We start from the raw sequence: 19,529 nt of genomic DNA on the forward strand, positions 1-19,529 counted from the left end.
GCACTTGCTTGTGGACTGAAATGAAAAACATAATATAATATTTAAAGTGATAAATATATTGGGTAGGATTAGCATTAGAGAAGACATTGCAGAAGAAAATGTCAATGATCTTGAAGACAGCATCAGTGACCTGTGTGATACTATTGAATAATCTGACATGTTTATTTTAGAATCTGAGAAGATGAAAAATATTAAAAAAATAAGGTCTAAAACTTTTCCAAATTTGATGAAAATTATAAAATCACAAATTCAAGAAACTCCTATAAAATATACAAGAAGAAAATCACACCAAGAGATATCATAATCAAATCACTGAACAATGATGATAGAAAATCCTTTAAAAAGCAGTCAGAGAAAAAGAAGACACATTTTGCACAGAGCAATAAAATTAAGAATGACAACAGTCTTCCTTTCAGAAATAATGTGAGGCAGTGGAGCAACATCTTTACAGAACTGAAAGAAAAAATATATCAACTTATAATTCTATACCCATTAAAATATATTTTTTAAATGAAGGCAAGGAGAATCCAAAATGGTGGAGAAGTAACTGGAAGCTGCACTAACCTCCTCCCAGGAACAATCTGGGATTACAACTAAATTGTAGAGAAATCATCCTGAATAACCAACTGAACACTAGCTGGAGTCAAGACTTATAACCACAGACAGACAGAGGAAACCACTTCACCACAACAAGACTGGTAGGAAGGGCAGAAGAGACATGAGAGGGCTAGTTGGGCTCTGAAAGGCAGCAACTGAAGTGTTGGAGGGATATTTCAGCTGCCAAGGGTATAGACTCCAAGCTGGGCTCCCTAGCCTACAGCACCAGAGAGAAAAGGAACTCAGATAAAATCCAGCTATAATAAGCTGTGGAGAGAGACAGCTGGATACTCAGAAAACCCTCTTTAAATGGCCACAGCACAAAATTCTGTTTTCAGCCACTTACACTGGGCTCCAGCAGAGGGGTGGCAGAGTGGACAAGGGACACATGAGGAGAGTTGAGGGCTGGAGGCTCTGGGGAGAGAACTGAATGATCAGCCACCAGGATCCTTATGCTGAGTCATTCCCCATACTGCAAAAGACATCTTTCTCAGGCAGAGCACTCTCCTCCAAGTGGCATCAGCCTGAGGAGAAGCAATAGCCCCACTGACAGTAATTACTCTGCCCCACCCTATGGATCTTAAGCCAGGCTGCTGAGTACAGCTTGAAACTATATAACTAATTAGTTTAATAATTAAGGCCAATCTCTGAAGGGTCAAATATATCACCTGATGCATCTCCAGCTTTGGTGCTGATAAAAGTCAGCCTCGGTGTGTAGCCTGGTTGTTTCTGTACACACACAGGCCCAACAGAGGAAACCATAAGCTATAGAGCTCTGATAGCTCCAAACAGTTTGACAAGGGCCAATGACAAACAGCATCTGATAAAGACCTACACCAGACTCTTTGCAGATCTATCTAATACATAGAAGCAAAACAAAGAAGCAGCCAAAATGGAAAGGCAAAAAAAAAAAAAAGACTCCAAATGAAAAAACAAGAGAATTCTCTAAAAGTAGAGCTAAATGAAATAGAGGCAAGCAATTTATCAGGTAGAGAGTTTAAGTAATGATTATAATACTCAACAGCATGAAAAAAGACTCAGAAACCATAAAAAAGAACCAGTCATAACTAAAGAATGCAATATCTGAAATAAATAATACACTGGAAGGGAATGAACAGTAGGTTAGATGAAGCAGAGGATCAAATCAGTGTTTTGGAAGACAAGGTAGAAAAAACACCCAGGCAGAGCAGCAAAAGAAGAAAGAATTTTTTTTAATGAGGAAAGCTTAAGAAACATTTTGGACAACATGAAGCATAGCAACATCTGCATCATGGGAATACCTGAAGGAGAAGAGAGCTAGCAAGCAATCGAGAACCTATTTGAAGAAATAATGACCAACTTTCCTAACACAGTGAAGGAAAAAGATACACAGTCCAAGAAGCTCAGAGAGTCCAAAATAAGTTGGATCGGATGAGACCTACACTAAGACAAATCGTAATTAAAATGAAAAGGCTTAAAGACAAGGAAAGAATCCTAGAAGCCTTAGAGAAAAGCAGGTAGTTACATACAAGGAAGCACCAATTAGATTGTCATCTGATTTCTCAACAGAAACATTTCAGGATAGAAGGGGGTGGCTTGAAATATCCAAGGTTATGAAAAGCAAGGACCTAAAACCAGGGCTAATTTACCCAGCAAGGTTATCATTTAAAATGAAAGTAGAAATAAGGAGCTTCCCAGACAAGAAAAAGCTAAAGGAATTTGTTAAAACTAAATAAGTACTGCAACAAAAGTAAAGGGGTCGCTTTAAGAAGAATAAAAAAGAAAGAAAAAAAAAACAGAGGAAAATAGTGTAACAATAAAATGGCACTAAATACATATCTATCAATAATTACCTTAAATGTAAATGGCATAAATGTTCCTACCAAAAGGCATAAGGTAGTGGAATGGATAAGAAAACAAGACCCATATATATACTGCCTCCAATAGACCCATCACCAATTGAAAAATACGCGCAGACTAAAAGTAAAGGGATAGAGAAGGATATTTCATGCAAATGGAAATATAAAAAAAGCAAGGGTAGCAGTTCTTATATCTGACAAAATAGACTTTGAATCCAAGGCTATAGTAAGAGACAAAGAAGCACACTCCATAATGATAAAGGGAACAATCCAACAAGAGGTTATAACCCTACTAAACATTATGCTCCCAACATAGGAGCACCAAAATACGTGAAGCAAATCTTGATGGACATAAAGAGAGAGATCAATAGAAATACAGTAATAGTCAGGGATTTTAACATACCATTGACTTCAATGGATAGAGCTTCCAAACAGAAAATCAACAAGGAGACAGTGGCCTTAAATGACACACTAGATCCAATGGATTTAACAGGTATCTTCAGAGTATTTCACCCCAAAACAGCACCACATACATACTTTTCAAGTGCACATGAGACATTTTTGAGGATAGACCATGTGTCAGGACACAAAACAAGAATCAATAAATTTAAGAAGGTTGTAATTATGTCAAGCATCTTTTCTAACCACAAAGCTATGAAACTGGAAATCAATCACATGGAGAATACTAAAATACACACAAACATGTGGAAGCTAAATAACGTGTTATTAAATAACGAATTGGTCAGCAAAGAGATCAAAGAAGAAATCAAAAGATACTGTACCTTGAAACAAATGAAAATGTGAACACAACAACCCCAAACCTGTAGGACACAGGGAAAGCAATCCTAAGAGAGAAATTTATAGCATTACAGGCCTGTCTCAGAAACACACACACACACACACACACACACAAACACACACATAAAAAAGCTCAAATAAACAATCAAAATTTACATTTAAAGGAACTTGAAAAAGAACAATAAACAAAGCCCAAAGTCAGGAAAGGAAGGAAATAATAAAGATCAGAGCAAAAAGAGAAAAAAAATGAAATAGAGTAAAAAATGAAAAGATACAAATGATTGATGAATCCAAGAAATGGTTCTTTGAAAAGATAAACAAGATTGACAAACCTTTAACCATACTCATCAAGAGAAAAGAGAGGACCCAAATAAATAAAATCAGAAATGAAAGAAGGGACTTAATAACTGACACCAAAGAAATACAAAGGATCATAAGAAAATATTATGAACAACTCTATGCCAAAAAACAGGATAACCTGCATGAAATGGATACATTTCTAGAAACATACAATCTTCATAAGCTAAATCAGGTAGAGTCAAAGAATCTGAATAGACAGGTTACACCTAGTGAAACTGAAGCAGTAATCAGAAAACTCCCAAGAAGCGAAAGCCCTGTACCTGATGGCTTCACAGGTGAATTTTACCAAACATTCCAAAAGTAACTAAAACCTCTCCTCAAATTATTTCAAAAAATTCAAGAGGAAGGAAGGCTCTCAACCTCATTTTACAAAGCTAACATTATCCTAATTCTAAAACCAGATAAAGACACTACAAAGACAGAAAATTATAGGCCAATATCCCTGATGAACATAGATGCTAAAATCCTCAAGAAAATACTCAAATTGAATAGAGCAATGCGTCAAAAAAGATCATACACCATGATCAAGTGGGATTTATCCCAAAAATGCTAGGTTGGTACAACATTCACAAATCAATAAATGTGATTCACCACATAAAAAACATGAAGGATAAAAGCCACATGATCATATCAATAGATGCAGAAAAAGCACTTGAAAAAAATCCAGCACCCATTTATGATCAAAACTCTCAGCAAAGTGGGAATAGAGGGAACATACCTAAACATAATAAAGGCCACATACGACGAAACTTCTGCCAACTTCATACTCAACAGGCAAAGCCTACAAGCATTTCCCTTAAGATAGGAAACAAGACAGGGATATCTGCTTTCACGTCTCTTAAGTCAACATAGTACTGAAAGTCCTAGCCATAGCATGCAGAAAAGAAGAAGAAATAAAAGGCATCCAAAATTGTAAAAGAAGAAGTAAAACTGTCTTTATTTGCAGATGACGTAATACTGTATATAGAAAAGCCCAAAGATTCCACCAAGAAACTATTGGAACTGATTAGTGAATACAGTAAAATGCAGGATAAAAATTAATATCCTGAAATCAGTTGCATTTTTACATGCCAATAATGAACTAACAAAAAGGGAAATTAAGAAAACAATCCCACTCATGATTGCTTCAAAAATATATCAAATACCTAGGAATAAACCTACCCAAGTATGTAAAAGACCTGTACTCAGAAAATTATAGACACTGAAGAAAGAAATTGAAGAAGATACAAATGTTCATGGATAGCAAGAATAACATCATTAAAATATCCATACTACCCAAAACAATCTCTACATTCAATGTAATGCCTATCAAGTTTCCAATGATGTATTCCACAGATTTAGGACAAATATTTCATAATTTTATATGGAACCACAAAAGGCCCTACATAGCAACAACAATCCTGAGAAAGAAGAACAATGTTGGATAAATCACTCTACCTATTATGAAACTATACTATAAGGCCATAGCAATCAAAACAGCATGATACTGGCATATAAACAGACACATAGATCAATGAAATAAAATAGAATACAGAAATAAACACACACCTTTATAGTCAATTAATATTCAACAGAAGAAGCAAGCACATAGAATGGGTTAAAGACAGTTTATTCAATCAGTAGTGTTAGGAAAATTGGACAGGTAGGTGCAGAAAAAAATAAAACTAGATCACCTTGTTACACCACACCCAAGAATGAATTCAAAATGTATTAAAGACTTAAATGTTAGACCTGAAATCATAAAACTTATAGGTGAAAACACAGGGAGCAAAATCTCAGACATTGCTTGTAGCAATATTTTATAAGATGTATCTCCCAAGGCAAGGGAAACAAAAGAAAAAATAAACAAATGGGACTACTTCAAACTAAAAAGTTTTTGCAAAGCAAAAGAAACCATTAACTAAATAAAAAGACAACCCACAGAATGGGAGAACATATTCGCTGATACATTGGCTAAGGGTTTAATATCCAAAATTTATAAAGAACTTATAAAACTCAACACTTAAAAAAATCCAATTAAAAAATGGACAAAGGACCTTAATAGACAGTTCTCCAAAGAGGACAGATGGCAAATAGACATATGAAAAGATGCTCAATGTCACTAATCATCAGAGAAAAGCAAATTAAAACCCGAATGAGATATCACCTTACACCTGTCAGAATGGTTATCAATAAATAAACGAACAAGTGTTGGTGAGGATCTAGAGAAAGGGGAACCCTTTTGCACGACTGGTGGGAACGCAGATTGGTGCAGCCACTGTGGAAAGCAGTATGAAGATACCTCAAAAAAATTAAAATGAGGTCTTCTTTTTGACCCAGTGATCTCACTTCTGGGAATATATCCAAAGAAACCCAAAACACTAATTTGAAAGAACATAAGCACTCCTGTGTTTATTGCATCATTATTTACAATAGCCAAGATATAGAAGCAACCCAAGTGTCTTATCAGTAGATGACTAGATAAAACAGCTATGGGACATTCACATGATGGAATACTACACAGCTACAAAAAAGAAAACTTTACCCTTTGAGACAGTACAAATGGACCTGGGAAACATTATGCTAAGTGAAAAAGATAATAAGAGAGAAAAATACCGTATGATTTCACTTATATGTGAAATTTAATGAACAAACTGAACTAACAAGAAAAATAGAGATAGAGAGCAGGATGACAGCTAAGGTGGGGGCAGAGGTTAGGGGGTTGAGGGATTAAAAATAAAATTAAAAGGACTCACCAACATGGACAACAGTGTGGTAGATGCTGGAGGGGGGTTTAAGGGGATTAAATGGCAATGGGAAAAATACAATAAAAAATTAAAAGAAGGCAAAATACTTTTTGAGATAAACAAAAGCCAAGAGAATTCATTGCCAGCCGACATGAGATACAAGAAATATTAAAGGAAGTGGAGATAAAGTATATTGTTGAAATATCTTTACACTATATTTAAAAATAAACTGTAATATGCTAAAGATATGTCTTAAACTTTAGAGAAACTACTGTAAAAATAAAATAAAAAGTATAGCTAATAAATCAATCATTGAAATAAAGTGCAATAACTTTAAAAATCAACCCAAAAGAAGAAAAAAGAACATATGGGCAATTAGGAAACAATTAGCAAAATGACAAATGTAAATTAAGCCATCTTGATAATCACATTAGTGTAAATGGTGTAACCACTCCAATACAAAGCAAAGATTTTCAGATTGGAGAAAAAATACAAGATCCAACCAAATGCTATATACAAGAAACTCGCTTTTAATATAAAAATCATGTATAAGTTGAAAGTAAAAGGATGCAACAAGGTATACCATGCAACATTAATCAAAAGGAAATATCAGTATATAGTACAGGTTGATTTCAGACTGAGGAATATTTTCAGAGATAAAGAATGGCATTTTAAAATAAAAGGGTCAAACCATTAAGGGGACATAATAATCCTGAAACTGATGCATCTAATAACTGAGTTTTAAAACACATGAAGCAATAACTGATAAAACTGAAAAGGAAGATGGACGAATCCAAAATTATAATTGCTGATTTCAATGCTTCTCTCTTGGTGGTTGATAGAACAAAAAGAAATCTAGAAAGAATATAGAAAATTTCAACAACACTGTCAACCAACTTGGCCTAATTAATATTTATAAAATAGTCCAATCAACAAAAACAATATAATTCTTTTGAGTTTACACGGAACAGTAAGTAACCAAAATAGACCGTATTCTGAGGCATAAAATACCTCAATAAATTAAAACTATATTCTTTGAACACAACAGATTCAAATTAGAAAACAATAACAGAAAGACATTTTGAAAAATCTCCAGATATTTTGAAATTAAACAGCACACTTTTGAATTAGTTTTGCAAATTGGATGAAAATGATATGAAAGTCTTAACTTCAGATTAGGGATTCTTTTTATTTATCCTTATAGAGTTTTTTGAAAGCTCCGCATTAAATGTTTACAGATTTTTTGTTTAGATCGGGTCAAAATTTTGTTACCCAAATAGATTAAGCAAAGTGTTATCAAAACAGTGTTATTCTTTTGTATATTAAAAATGACCATAGGTCTCTTCAGAGGGAAGGAGAGGATGAGAGGTAAAGAGAAGGAAGGAGAGGGGAGAGACAGGGAGGAGAGTGGGGGAGAGATTTCAAAATTATTATTGGAGTTGCTGCCACAATAAAAACTATTCAGATACAAAGAGATCATACCCTTCCAGAAGGCCAGAACAATTCATCCTCAAGAGTCACCAGAAAATAAAAATATCCAAGTTTTATTCATAAATTTTCTCTGTAAAAACATTTTACCTATCTATGAATACCCAGGAATAATATTACTGATTTAGTCATTTATTAAGTAGAAGTGAACTAATATGCATTAGTTATGTATTAGCTTACATCAGAGTAGATTTTGTAATTATTTATCTGCTAATCCTCTAAAGCATTTTAATAGGTTATTTATTATTGTATTGTTTACTTTACCATTTAACCCCCTTATACCTTCTTCCACCTCCACCCACGCCCCTCCCATCTGCAATCGCCACACTATTGTACATGTCCATGAGTCCTTTTTTATTGTTTGCTTGATCCCTCCACCCCCAAAACCCTCCCAAGAGCTATTATCTGTTTTCTGTCTGAGTCTGTCTATTTTACTTGTTAGTTCAGTTTGTTTGTTAGATTCCACATATGAGTGAAATCATATGGTATTTGTCTTTCTCTGACTGGTTTATATCACTTAGAATATTGTTCTCCAGGTCCATTCATGCTGTTGCAAAAGGTAAAATTTTCTTCTTTTTTACAGCTGAGTAGTATTCTATCATGTAAATGACCCACAGCTGGTTTTCTTTTTATTATTATTTTTTAATTGTATTTCTATTGCACCTGACACATTTTCCCCCATCGCTTCCCCCTACTCTGCCCACTCCTTCTCCCACAGTCAGTCCCCACCTCATTGTCCATGTCTATGAGTTATTTGTACATGTTCCTTGACTAGACCCTTCCTCTTTTTACTCCCCTTCTCTCTCTCCCCCTCCCCCTGTCACTGTTAGTCTGCTCCTTTTTTACATGTTCTGCTTCAATTTTGCTCATTTGTTTGTGGTGTTCATTACTTTCCTGTATTAGGTGATATCATATGGTATTTGCCTTTCATTGCTGGCTTATTTCACGAAGCATAATTCTCTCTAGTTCCATCCATGTTGTCACAAATGGTAGGAGTTCCTTCTTTCTCTCTGCTGCATAGTACTCCATTGTGTAAAAGTACCAGTTTTTTTAATCCACTCATCTACAGATGGGCACCTAGGCTGTTTTCAGCACTTTGCTATTGTAAATAGCTTTGCTATAAACATAGGTTCTTTTGAATTGGTGTTTCAGGATTCTTCAGGTATAAATCTAGCAATGCAATTGCTGGATCAAAAGACAGTTCCATATTTAGTTTTTTGAGGAAATTCCATACTGTTTTCTGTAGTGTCTGCACCAGTCTGCATTTCCACCAATAGTGCACTAGGGGTCCCTTTTCTCTACATCCTCACCAGCACTTGACTGTTAATTTGTCGATGATGGCCATTCTGACCAGTGTGAAGTGGTATCTCATTGTGGTTTTTATTTGTATCTCTGATAACTAGTCATGTTGAGCATTCATTCTTTCATATATGGACCCTTTTTATGTCCTCCTTGGAGAAGTGTTTGTTTAGGTCTTTTGCCCATTTTTTAATTGGGTGGGCTGTCTTCTTGGTGTTGAGATGTCTAAATTCTTTATATATTTTGGAGATCAATCCCTTGCCTGATGTATCATTGGCAAATATGTTTTCCCATACAGTTGGTCCCCTTTTCATCTCGCTGATGTTTTGTACTGCTGAGCAGAAACTCTTTAGTTGGATGTAGTCTCATTTGTTTATTCTTTCCTTTATTTCCCTTGCCTTAGGAGATATATTGGTAAAAATATTGCTATGTGGGATATCTGAAATTTCCCTGCCTATGTTTTCCTCTTTGATTTTATAGTGTCACGGCTTACATTTAAGTCTTTGATTCATCTTGAGTTTATTCTGGTGTATGGTGTAAGTTGGTGGTCTAGTTTCATTTTTTTGCATGTCCCTGTCCAGTTCTCCCAACACCATTTGTTGAAGAGGCTTTTTTCACTCCATTTGATGTTCCTTCCCCCTTTGTCAAATATTAGTTGACCATATAGACCTGGGTTTATTTCTGGGCTCTCTATTCTGTTCCATTGATCTATATGCCAGTACCAGACTGTTTTGATCACAGTTGCCTTGTAGTATAGTTTGATATCAGGTATTGTGATTTCTCCTACTCTGTTCTTCTTCCTCAAGATTGATGTGGCTATTCAGGGTCTTTATTGGTTCCATATAAATTTTTGAAGTATTTGTTCTAGGTCTATGAAATATGTCATTGGTATTTTAATAGGGATTGCATTGAGTCTATAAATTGCTTTGGGTAGTATGAACATTTTAATATGTTGATTCTTCCCATCCATGAATATGGTATATAATTCCATTTATTTGTATCTTTCTTATTTTCTTTCTTCTGTGTTCTGGTGTTTTCTGAGTACAGACTTTTTACCTCTTTGGTTAAGTTTATTTCTAAGTACTTGTTGCTACAGTAAATGGGATTTTTTTTTTCTAGTTTCTATCTCTGAGATTTTATTGTTGGTGTACAGAAATGCGTTCGATTTCTGAATATTGACTTTGTACCCCGCTATTTTACCAAATTACTTTTAGGTTGAGTAGTTTTTTTGTGGAGTCTATAGGGTTTTCTGTGTACACTATCATGTCATCTGCAAATAATGACAGTTTTACTCCTCTTTTCCAATTTGGATGCCTTTTATTTCTTTTTCTTGTCTGATTGCTGTGGCTAGAACTTCCAAGACTATGTTTAATAGGAGTGGAGAGAGTGGACATCCTTGTCTTGTTCCTGATCTTAGGGAGAATACTTTCAGTTTTTGCCCATTGAGTATGATGTTGGCTTCAGGTTTCTCATATATGCCCCTGGAGTTCCAGTTTCCCTGGAGTTCTTTAGTTTTCTTTGAGCTCACTGCGCTCATTGAGCTTCCCTATAATCCATGTTTTGAATTCCATGTCTGATAGTTTGCTTTCTTCTATTTCATTTAGCACTCTTTCTGGGGATTCCTCCTTTCCTTTTGATGGGGGGTTGTTTATCTGTCTCCCCATTTTTATGACTCTTCTTGTTTGTTTCTGTTTCTTAGATTGATCTGCACTTCCTGGATCCCCCTGGTGGCATCAGATCATGTCCCAGTCTGGGCCTACGGTAGCCTGTTGGAGACTTCCAGAGATCTATTGCCTTTGTCTCCTTTAGTTGTTAGTCTATTTAATCTGTGATCAGCCATCAGGTTTAAGCACTAAAGGTGGGGCAGATTAATTCCTGTGGGTGGGGCTATTGCTTCCCCTCAGCTGAGGCTACTTGGAGGGGACTGATCTGCCTACAGTATGGGGGATGAGTCAGCACTGGGGTCCAGTTGGCTGTTCCCTCAGTTCTCTCCTCAAAGCCACCATCCCAAAATCTCCTTAAGCATCTCTAGTCCTCTCTGCCCTCTCTCTGCTTGAGCCCAGGGTAAGTGGGTGCCAAAATATTTTTGTGTGTGATCTCTTTAAGAGCTCTTTGTTTCTTTCAGGCCAGCAAAAAAAAAAAAAAAAAAAGAAAGAAAGAAAGAAAGAAAAAAGAAAAAAAACCTGCAGCTTTTCACTTTTTAAATCTGGATGGTGTCTTTCTTTCTGCTCTGTTGCTGTAGGCTGGGAAGCCCAGCTGGGGGTTTAGACCCTGCCCTTCTCAGGGGAAACCCTTAGCTGCTGAGCTGTTTCACTGTCCCTTCAGCTGCCACCTGTGGGAGCCCAACCAGCCCTTTCATGTCTCCACACTTCCTACCAGTCACGTTGTGATGAAGCAGCATTTTCTGATGGTCTGTGGTTATAATAAGGCTTCCCTCCGGCTAGTGTTCAGTTGGTTATTCCAGATGATTTCTCCACAATTGAGCTGTAATTCCAGATTGGTCCTGGGAGGAGGTTAGTGCAGCTTCCACTTACTCCTCCGCCATCTTGGGTCTCCCCCCACAGTTATTTTATCCACTCACCTACTGACGGACAATTGGGCAGATTCCAAGTCTTGGCTACTGTAAATATAACCTACCTTTGAACAGAATTATCACTATGTTCAATTAGGTGTGGAGTTTTCTTTTCTTTCCAACTCCCACTCCTTGACATGAAGTTAAAATCTATTTACCTTGTTAGCTTAAGTAAGAAATTTCTGTCGTTTGACTCTCATGGATCTCTGAAAGTTGAAATTCCACCACACCCAAAGAGTTAGAAACCTTTTGATGAATGCAATTGAACTTTTGTACAAGAAAAGTCTCCTCCATATAGCATGCTGGCTCAGCTAATTTCAGCTTATTAATACCAAACTGACTAAGTGACAATGACATAGAGCTGAGCTTATAGATGATGAGACTACATGTTTTCAGGAGGTCTCTTTTCAACACTTAAAATTTTATGCACCAACTGCCTGAAGAGAAATAGCCAAAGGTAGGATGTTACATGTTGTATTACTTTGTGCTAGAGCACATCAATATACTCCAAGTCATCACTGTGTATTGAGCTCCTACTTGTTTGCATAGACAGTAAAAAAATAAATTATTGTTTACTCCACAGTCTTAAGAAATTTTTATGTTGGAAGATTGTAAGACAGGTAAATGAATAATATATAAGAAAGAGCAAGAAAGGTATATTAAAAGAGATACAAAGGGCTGTGAAAATCCAGGGGAGATATTATTGATATATCTTTTGGGAAAGAAGATAGAGGTGCTAAAGGAAAATTAGTCCTTAGTCCTTAGACAGACAGGTACTAGTGGTAAAGGAGGCAATAGGTGATATTTCTGAGAGAGAAAGCATCATCAATAAACACACACAAGTGCTAGTTGTATTAAGGAAAGAGTGAGTCCTTAATTTATCTGGAAGTCAGCTTCTCTTACACTGCATTTAGAGCAACAATGGGAGATAAGGTTGAAAAGGTAGTTTTAGGTCTTATTTAGGAGGACTTAGACTATGGAACTGGGTATTTGTAATTCAAGAGACATTATCGATGGAAAGAGTCAGTTTGATTTACCATAGTTATTGGTACCCTAGGGAATATAGACTAACCAAGTGCCCCCAATGTCTTCTCACACATAAGTTTATCATTTATAATGGTTACATAGCATTTCATTATATGGATTTACCGACACTTATTTAAGCATTCTCCTGTTGTTGAACCTATAGGCTAGTGGTCCCCAAACTTTTTGGCACCAAGGATTGGTTTTGTGGAAGACAGTTCTTCCATGTAAGGGGAGGTGGGGGGAGGATGGTTTCAGGATGACTCAAGCACATTACATTCAAGCTTATCTCCTGCTGTGCGGCCTGGTTCCTAACAGGCCTGGACTGGTAGCTGTCCACGGCCCAGAGGTCAGAGCCTGCTATAGTCTTTCTCTAATATTCTGCAATTGTGATAATTTTGTAATGACCTTCTTTTTTTCATTTTTATCTTTCCCATTACTTCCATAGACTAGAATCTTATATACTAAATTGCTTGGATAAGATAAAACAACTTAAGATTGCTGGAACACATTTTAAGGTTAATTTGTTCAAACATTTGTGCAAATTTATAGTTCTACTTGAAGTTTTAAATTTAGTTAGTCTGTGTGGATTTTAATTTTTGCTCCCAAGTGCCATATAGATGCTGCTAAGCCTCTGATAAACATTACTCTCTGAAAAACTACCCCTTTAAAAAATATTACTCTCAATAAAGGAAGTTTAATAAGCTTAACTAAATATTTAGAAAGCATATTGTGTTCTTTATTGGTATTAAATAATGAGAATAATAAAAAATCTTATTGGATGACTAGCCTGTAATTGTCTCAAGGAAAGCATACAACGAAACAAGTTCTTTCGGTACTTCCTCAAACAGCCCACACAATGGAGAACGTGGAGTAAGTGTTCCATGAACACTACGAATAGAGAATCAAAAAGCTTAAAGTGTAAATTTGGAGGAATGACAGCTTTAGAAAGTAAAACCAACAAAAGAGAACACCTTTCAGAACAATCTGAAATGCATGAAAGGCGTACATTCACTAGAGTTGGAGCTTTACTAAGTTGGCAGAGATAAGTGGCATACTTGACCTTCACCATGATTAACAAGCACCTCTTTGAAATTGTGTTGCTGCTGCTGGCCTCTTCCACTATCTTCTCTCTAGAACTGAAACTGATTCTCTTCCAACAAATAAGAGTGAACAGAGAAGGTTTAAAACTTTTGAGTCATTTGCAAACCTCATCAATTCAGCAGTGCCTACTACACAGGAAAAACTTCCTGCTTCCCCAGAAGGCTATAAATCCTCACCAGTACGAGAAAGGATATGCACTGACCGTTCTTCACGAGATGCTTCAGCAGATCTTCAACCTCTATGGGGAAAATATTTCTCTGGATGGTTGGGAGGAAAGTCAGATGGAGAAATTCCTCATTGAACTTCATCAACAGCTAGAATACCTAGACACGCTCATGGAACTGCTAGCAGATCAGAAAAGTGGCATCATAGGTAGTGAGAACCTTAGGTTACAGGTTAAAATGTACTTCCGAAGGATCCGTGGTTACCTGGAAAACCAAGAACACAGCAGCTGTGCCTGGACCATTGTCCAAGTGGAAATCAACCGGTGTCTATTCTTTGTGTTCCGACTCACAGGAAAGCTGAGCAAACAAGAAATGGACCCTTAAACCATGTGAAGCAAGAGGCAACGGCAGGCTTTAAAAGCATAAGGTAGGTGAAGATGTGGAAGGACTTCTCCAGACATAATTAGCTCTTTGGGTCATGAAATGGTAGCATAGTTTTGCTTTTGTGTGTATACATATATCTGTACCTTAAGATTATGGACATTGACAAATCTTATTATGTAATGTCACTTTATATTTTCTATCCATCTTAAATTTTTATGAGTTGAAATATAGTCATTAATATTTCATAATTTGTCTTCAAATGGGTATTTTTCATAAATGTTGGCTGGGTAAAATAATAAAATATGTTTCCACTGTAATAATACTTTTCTAGACAATAGGACATCATTCCAATGATTTTCTTATTTACCAGAAATTGATAGGAACAATGAGAAATACTAGGAGGAATTTGCACTGCAAGGTTTGAAAATATCATTACACACTGAACATTTCTTATAGGTTACACAATAGAAATATAACTAAAATATATGAGCAAAGCATTTTCAGAGGGAAAAATGAAAAGCAGTTCAACCTCATTTATAATAATGAAAGTACAAATTGTAAGTGAATAACATGATATTTATAACCTGTCAGGTAGGTAAAAGTCTAAAGTTTGATTAAAAGAAAATTCTTGCAGAGACTTTGGGAGCAATGCTCCTAAAATTTTCCAGAGCACTGGAAATTGATATGATTGCTGTAGAGGCAGTTTGGTGTCTGTCAAAATTGCAGATGCATATAGTCTGTGATCCATCAATTCTAGGTTTGTAAATGTATCCTATAAAAAACACTTGCACATGTGTGAAATGACTTACATACATATAATAATATTAATTGCAACATTATTTATAATATCAAAAGGCAGGAAACCACCCACGTTCTTCTAATTAGAGACCGGTAAAGTGTAGTGACACAGAGGAACACATTGAACTGGAGTAAAGCATGAGGGTTGCTCTTTCCATAAAAAAGCAAGCGAGTTGCAGAAGTGTGTATAAAATTTTATATTTGAGATTACAACATAAAATTTATATTTGACCTTATTTATGTATGAATAAATTAAGAATATATAAGGAATAAATTGCAATGATTACTTGTATTGGGGGAGAGGAAGAGAGACTGAGGGAGGAAGACAGAGGGAGAGGTTTTACATGTTTCTATATTTAAATTTTTAATTATGTGAATTTTACCAACTAAAATAATAAATTGAAATGTATCTAACAAGTCACAGTTATCAGAAATATGGATGGATACTTGCTGGTAAAAGGAAGTGTTAGGTGCAGGTTAGAAGAAACGGGGCTGAGCCATCCTGCCCTTGGTTGGGGTGGGCAGAAGGAGGAGGGCTGGACAGAGAGAAGAGCACCCATGTTCTTGGGACAGACCATTATGAAAGAGTCGAGCTCTTCCAGCTAGGAGTTCCCAGAAATCACTAAGGAACAAATGCAGGGCCAGGGAAAGAAATTCACTGAGCCTTGGTGACTTTCCCACAGTCATAGTGACTTTTGCCCACTGTAAAAAGTAGAGCCATGGTCCCAAAAATTGAAACTAGTTCTACTACTTTGTCACATTCTGCTTCGGATTCATAGTATAATTTGAGATAAACATTATCACTGAATGTAAAACTTGCTGAAGAACAAAACATATTCCATTTCAGTTTAATTGGTGTAAGTGTATTAGCTCGTGGCACCTGCTTCCAGATTTGGCTTAAATGGGAGGAAGAGGAACAAAATAGGATCCTGAGAGTGAGGCAGGGTCATCTGCAATAGCAAAGGGGGCAGGGAAGCAGAGACTGGGCAGTCAGGAGGAAGTCTTTGTCAAGTTCACATTTCAACCTGAGAGTTGACCTATTGAGAGTTACCTCAAGTTTACACAGAGGTAGGGAAGTGGAAAGAACAGAAATATTTACCAACACTCTACTGTAAACACAGGTCACTTGCTTCTCTTGTCTACAGAAATTTTGTTGTTTTTTTTAATAAAATTAAATACTTCATTTAACATGTTATTCAATTCTCAAATTAACCTTGCAAGATAGTTACATTATTATCTTTTTTCTCAGGTGAAGAGAAGAAGACTTTAAAGGTTAAGTAACTTGCTCTAAGTAACACTGCAAGCCACAGACCTAGCAAATGCCAGAACAAAGATTCCCTCCCAAGTCTGCCTGATTAGAAAGCACCGTGAGCTAGACATCCCTAACCTGTTGACATCGTACAGTATCTCTGCAAAATAATGGTAACATTGATGTTAATAATTTGCTTCTGTCTTTTATTATTCAAGTTCACACACCCTCTGCAGTCATGCATAAAAGAAAGGACATTTTGTCTCCCTGGACATTTCTTTTCTAATAACTTAGGAGAACAGGATGGAGGAGCTGCCAAGTGAAAAGTTATAGCAGATAATACTCATAAGTAGAAGCTAAAACCAATGTTTTACATGCTATTGTGTCCCCACACATTTAGCTTTATTAAGTGGACATTCTGCTGGTATAACTGTTTTAACTGCTTCATACAAAATAAAATTTGCTTGCTTTTAAGTATGTGTCCTTTTAAAAGTTTAAAACCAGAGTTCTAAACTTATAGATATTAAGGAAGGGAAATACTTTAAAAGACCAGACTCCCTAATAGAAATCATATGCGGGTGGGTTCAGGGTAAAGGTAATTAATTTCATTTGTAGTCATAGGCTGCATCATCTGAGTTATCCTTGTAACTTGGCTAAATAAATTATTAAATCAACAAGTGGATTACAAAAGAAATATAGTATCATATTTTCTATAAACAAAACATGCATGAAAAATATCTGAAAAGAAATGCACTAAAATGTTTATAGTAGTACTATACATGAAATAGAATTTTCATTCTCTTACACTTTTTGGATTAAATATTTCCTCCATGTATATGAAATCACTTAGAACCGGAAAAAAATATTTATTTATGGAATTTTAAAAATGAACAGAAAATATGGCCCCTTATAGAAATTTGACTTAGGGTACTTATCACCTGCAGTAAATTAAGCCCCATGCATCAGAATCACCTGAAAGGCTTATTAGAGCGGATTAAATGACACCCTGACCAGCATGGCTCACTTGGTTGGGCATTGTTGGGCATTGTTCTGCAAAGCGAAGGATCACTGATTGGTCAGGGCACATGCCTGGGTTGTGGGTTTGGTCCCCACTGGGGCACATGTGAGGGGCAACTGATCAGTTTCTCTCTCACACCGATGTTTCTCTCCCTCCCTTCCTCTTTCTCTAAAAATAAATAAATAAAATCCAAAACAAACAAACAAACAAACAGATTGAATGGCTTCAGCCCCAGTTTTTCTGACCCACCAGGTCTGTGGTGGGGCCTGAGTATTTGCATTTTGAACAATTTCTAGATGACGATGATGTTGGTCCTGCGACTACATATTATAAACCACACCCTTATTTATTGGTAGCCTTAGTATACTTTAAACAGATGAAGGCATGGTTCCTTGAGAATACTGATCTCTTATTTTCTCACAATAAATGGAGGGAAGCTAGCCTCCTAGATAGGAGAGAATTGGTAAGGATAGTTTCTTTTCTATCACTACCTTTTCACAGCAGCCAATTCAATGGACTTTGTCCTTCTTAAAGAAGCTGTCATCTCCTCTACTGAGAAGTATAAATGTTTGATAAGTAGAGGTTTTAGGGTCATTCTTGAAATTGTTGAAATTAGTCATCTAGCCCAAGTTTTCTTCCCCATCCTGGGGTCCAATGACTGGTTGGTGTGGACATATAAAGGCTAAAACTTCTCATTTTACCCCCAAAGGGTCATCCTGGCTTCAGAGAGTCCTCCATAGCCTATAATTGGCCAAGGCCACAGCATAACTGCACTGCAGCTCAGTATCCCCTCAGCTCAGTCCTCCTGCCTTCTCCTTCTACAAGTGTTGATCCCATGGCAGTCCCCCGTCAACACTGTGCATGGTATTTTTATCTCAGCGTCTGCTTCCTTGGTACCTGACCTCCAGTGGCATAGCATACAGATCTTCCATTTAGAGGCAATGAAAACACCCAGCTCACATGCTATTTCCTTGGCCAAGCATATATTATCTTTCTAATATGTGTTATCATTCTTGCTATTCGTGACTCACTTAAAAATTTTCCCATCACAGAAAGCCCTTATAGCCTGATTTGTCTGAATCTATTTGTCCCCTCAGGAGCACAACTCTTCATATCACGAAATACATTATACGTCTCTTTCTTCCAACGACAGCATGACCTACTAATGGCTTCTTAACTCTTTAGCACTTTCTTCAACTCATAATAGGGACAGTCTAAATATTGAATGAAGAAATTTAAAATGTAGCATTAAAAGAAAGAAGGGATATATCAGTATCATATTGTCATGGTCAGTTATATATGTGAGGAGACTCTCTGTGTAGAGTTGAGGATATCTTGTTTCCTATATGTGTCTACTAAGAAGTTAAGTTCCTATTTTTGTTTCTCAGTTTCTCTGCTTGTCCTGGCTGGGCCATTTGAATAACCTACTCATTGAGTAAAAAATAAAGTATCTTTCTCTGATGAAAGGGTGGTTTTTACCCTTGTATGGTAGAGGCACCATATAATCAGGACATGATATGTAGGGCAGAAGTCCAGGTGGGAGCTTTTCTCCTGACTATTCTAAGCATATTAAAAAATGCTTTTCTCATGGGTCTCTGGTCGTTGTCAGCCTTATGATGGTTAGTCATGCTTTTCACTGCCAAGTAGTAACAGAAACCACTGGCACCAACTTGAATAATTCCAATGGGATCTATTTTTGGTTCTGTTTATTAAAAGCACAATATATTAGAAATTATTAAAACAATACATGCAAATAGAGTAAATGGTTCAATAGTACAAAGTGCAACTCTCTTCCCACTCTTCTCTTCAAAAGGCCCTTGCCTTGTTATTGTCCAAAATGGGTGGCTGCTGGATTAATTTTTCTACCAGTTATTAGTAAAATGATGACAATTTTCTTCTTTTCTTTCGCTGATATACTTGAAATATTGTGGGTAGGCAGAAGGTAGCCAGCATGTAGCGAGTGTTTAATAGCCAGAGTCATGTTGCAGGCATGCAGAGAAGGGATCTTAATGCAGAAATGGTCCTGTGGGTTTACCTGAAATGCAAAAAGAATCCAGCTTCTTAGAAGTGTGGGAACCTGTTCAACTGAGTTTTTGTCACTGAAGGTGGAC

The 19,529-nt window shown here is 36.4% G+C and overlaps 1 protein-coding gene across 1 annotated transcript; it reads left to right on the top strand.

Annotated features, from left to right (window-relative positions):
- Window positions 1–13,771: 13,771 nt before the first annotated feature.
- IFNE (interferon epsilon) lies at window positions 13,772–14,353 on the top strand. The gene has a single exon (XM_090275805.1). It carries the CDS (start codon window positions 13,772–13,774, stop codon window positions 14,351–14,353), a length of 582 nt encoding a protein of 193 aa, XP_090131931.1.
- Window positions 14,354–19,529: the final 5,176 nt, after the last annotated feature.

This window comes from Furipterus horrens, unplaced genomic scaffold, assembly GCF_987537825.1.
Source record: "Furipterus horrens unplaced genomic scaffold, mFurHor1.1.pri manual_scaffold_4, whole genome shotgun sequence".
Classification (NCBI taxonomy): domain Eukaryota; kingdom Metazoa; phylum Chordata; class Mammalia; order Chiroptera; family Furipteridae; genus Furipterus; species Furipterus horrens.

Bases quoted from the DNA above. Each gene is read 5' to 3' on its own strand.
- IFNE (XM_090275805.1), top strand. From the start codon at position 13,772: ATGATTAACAAGCACCTCTTTGAAATTGTGTTGCTGCTGCTGGCCTCT.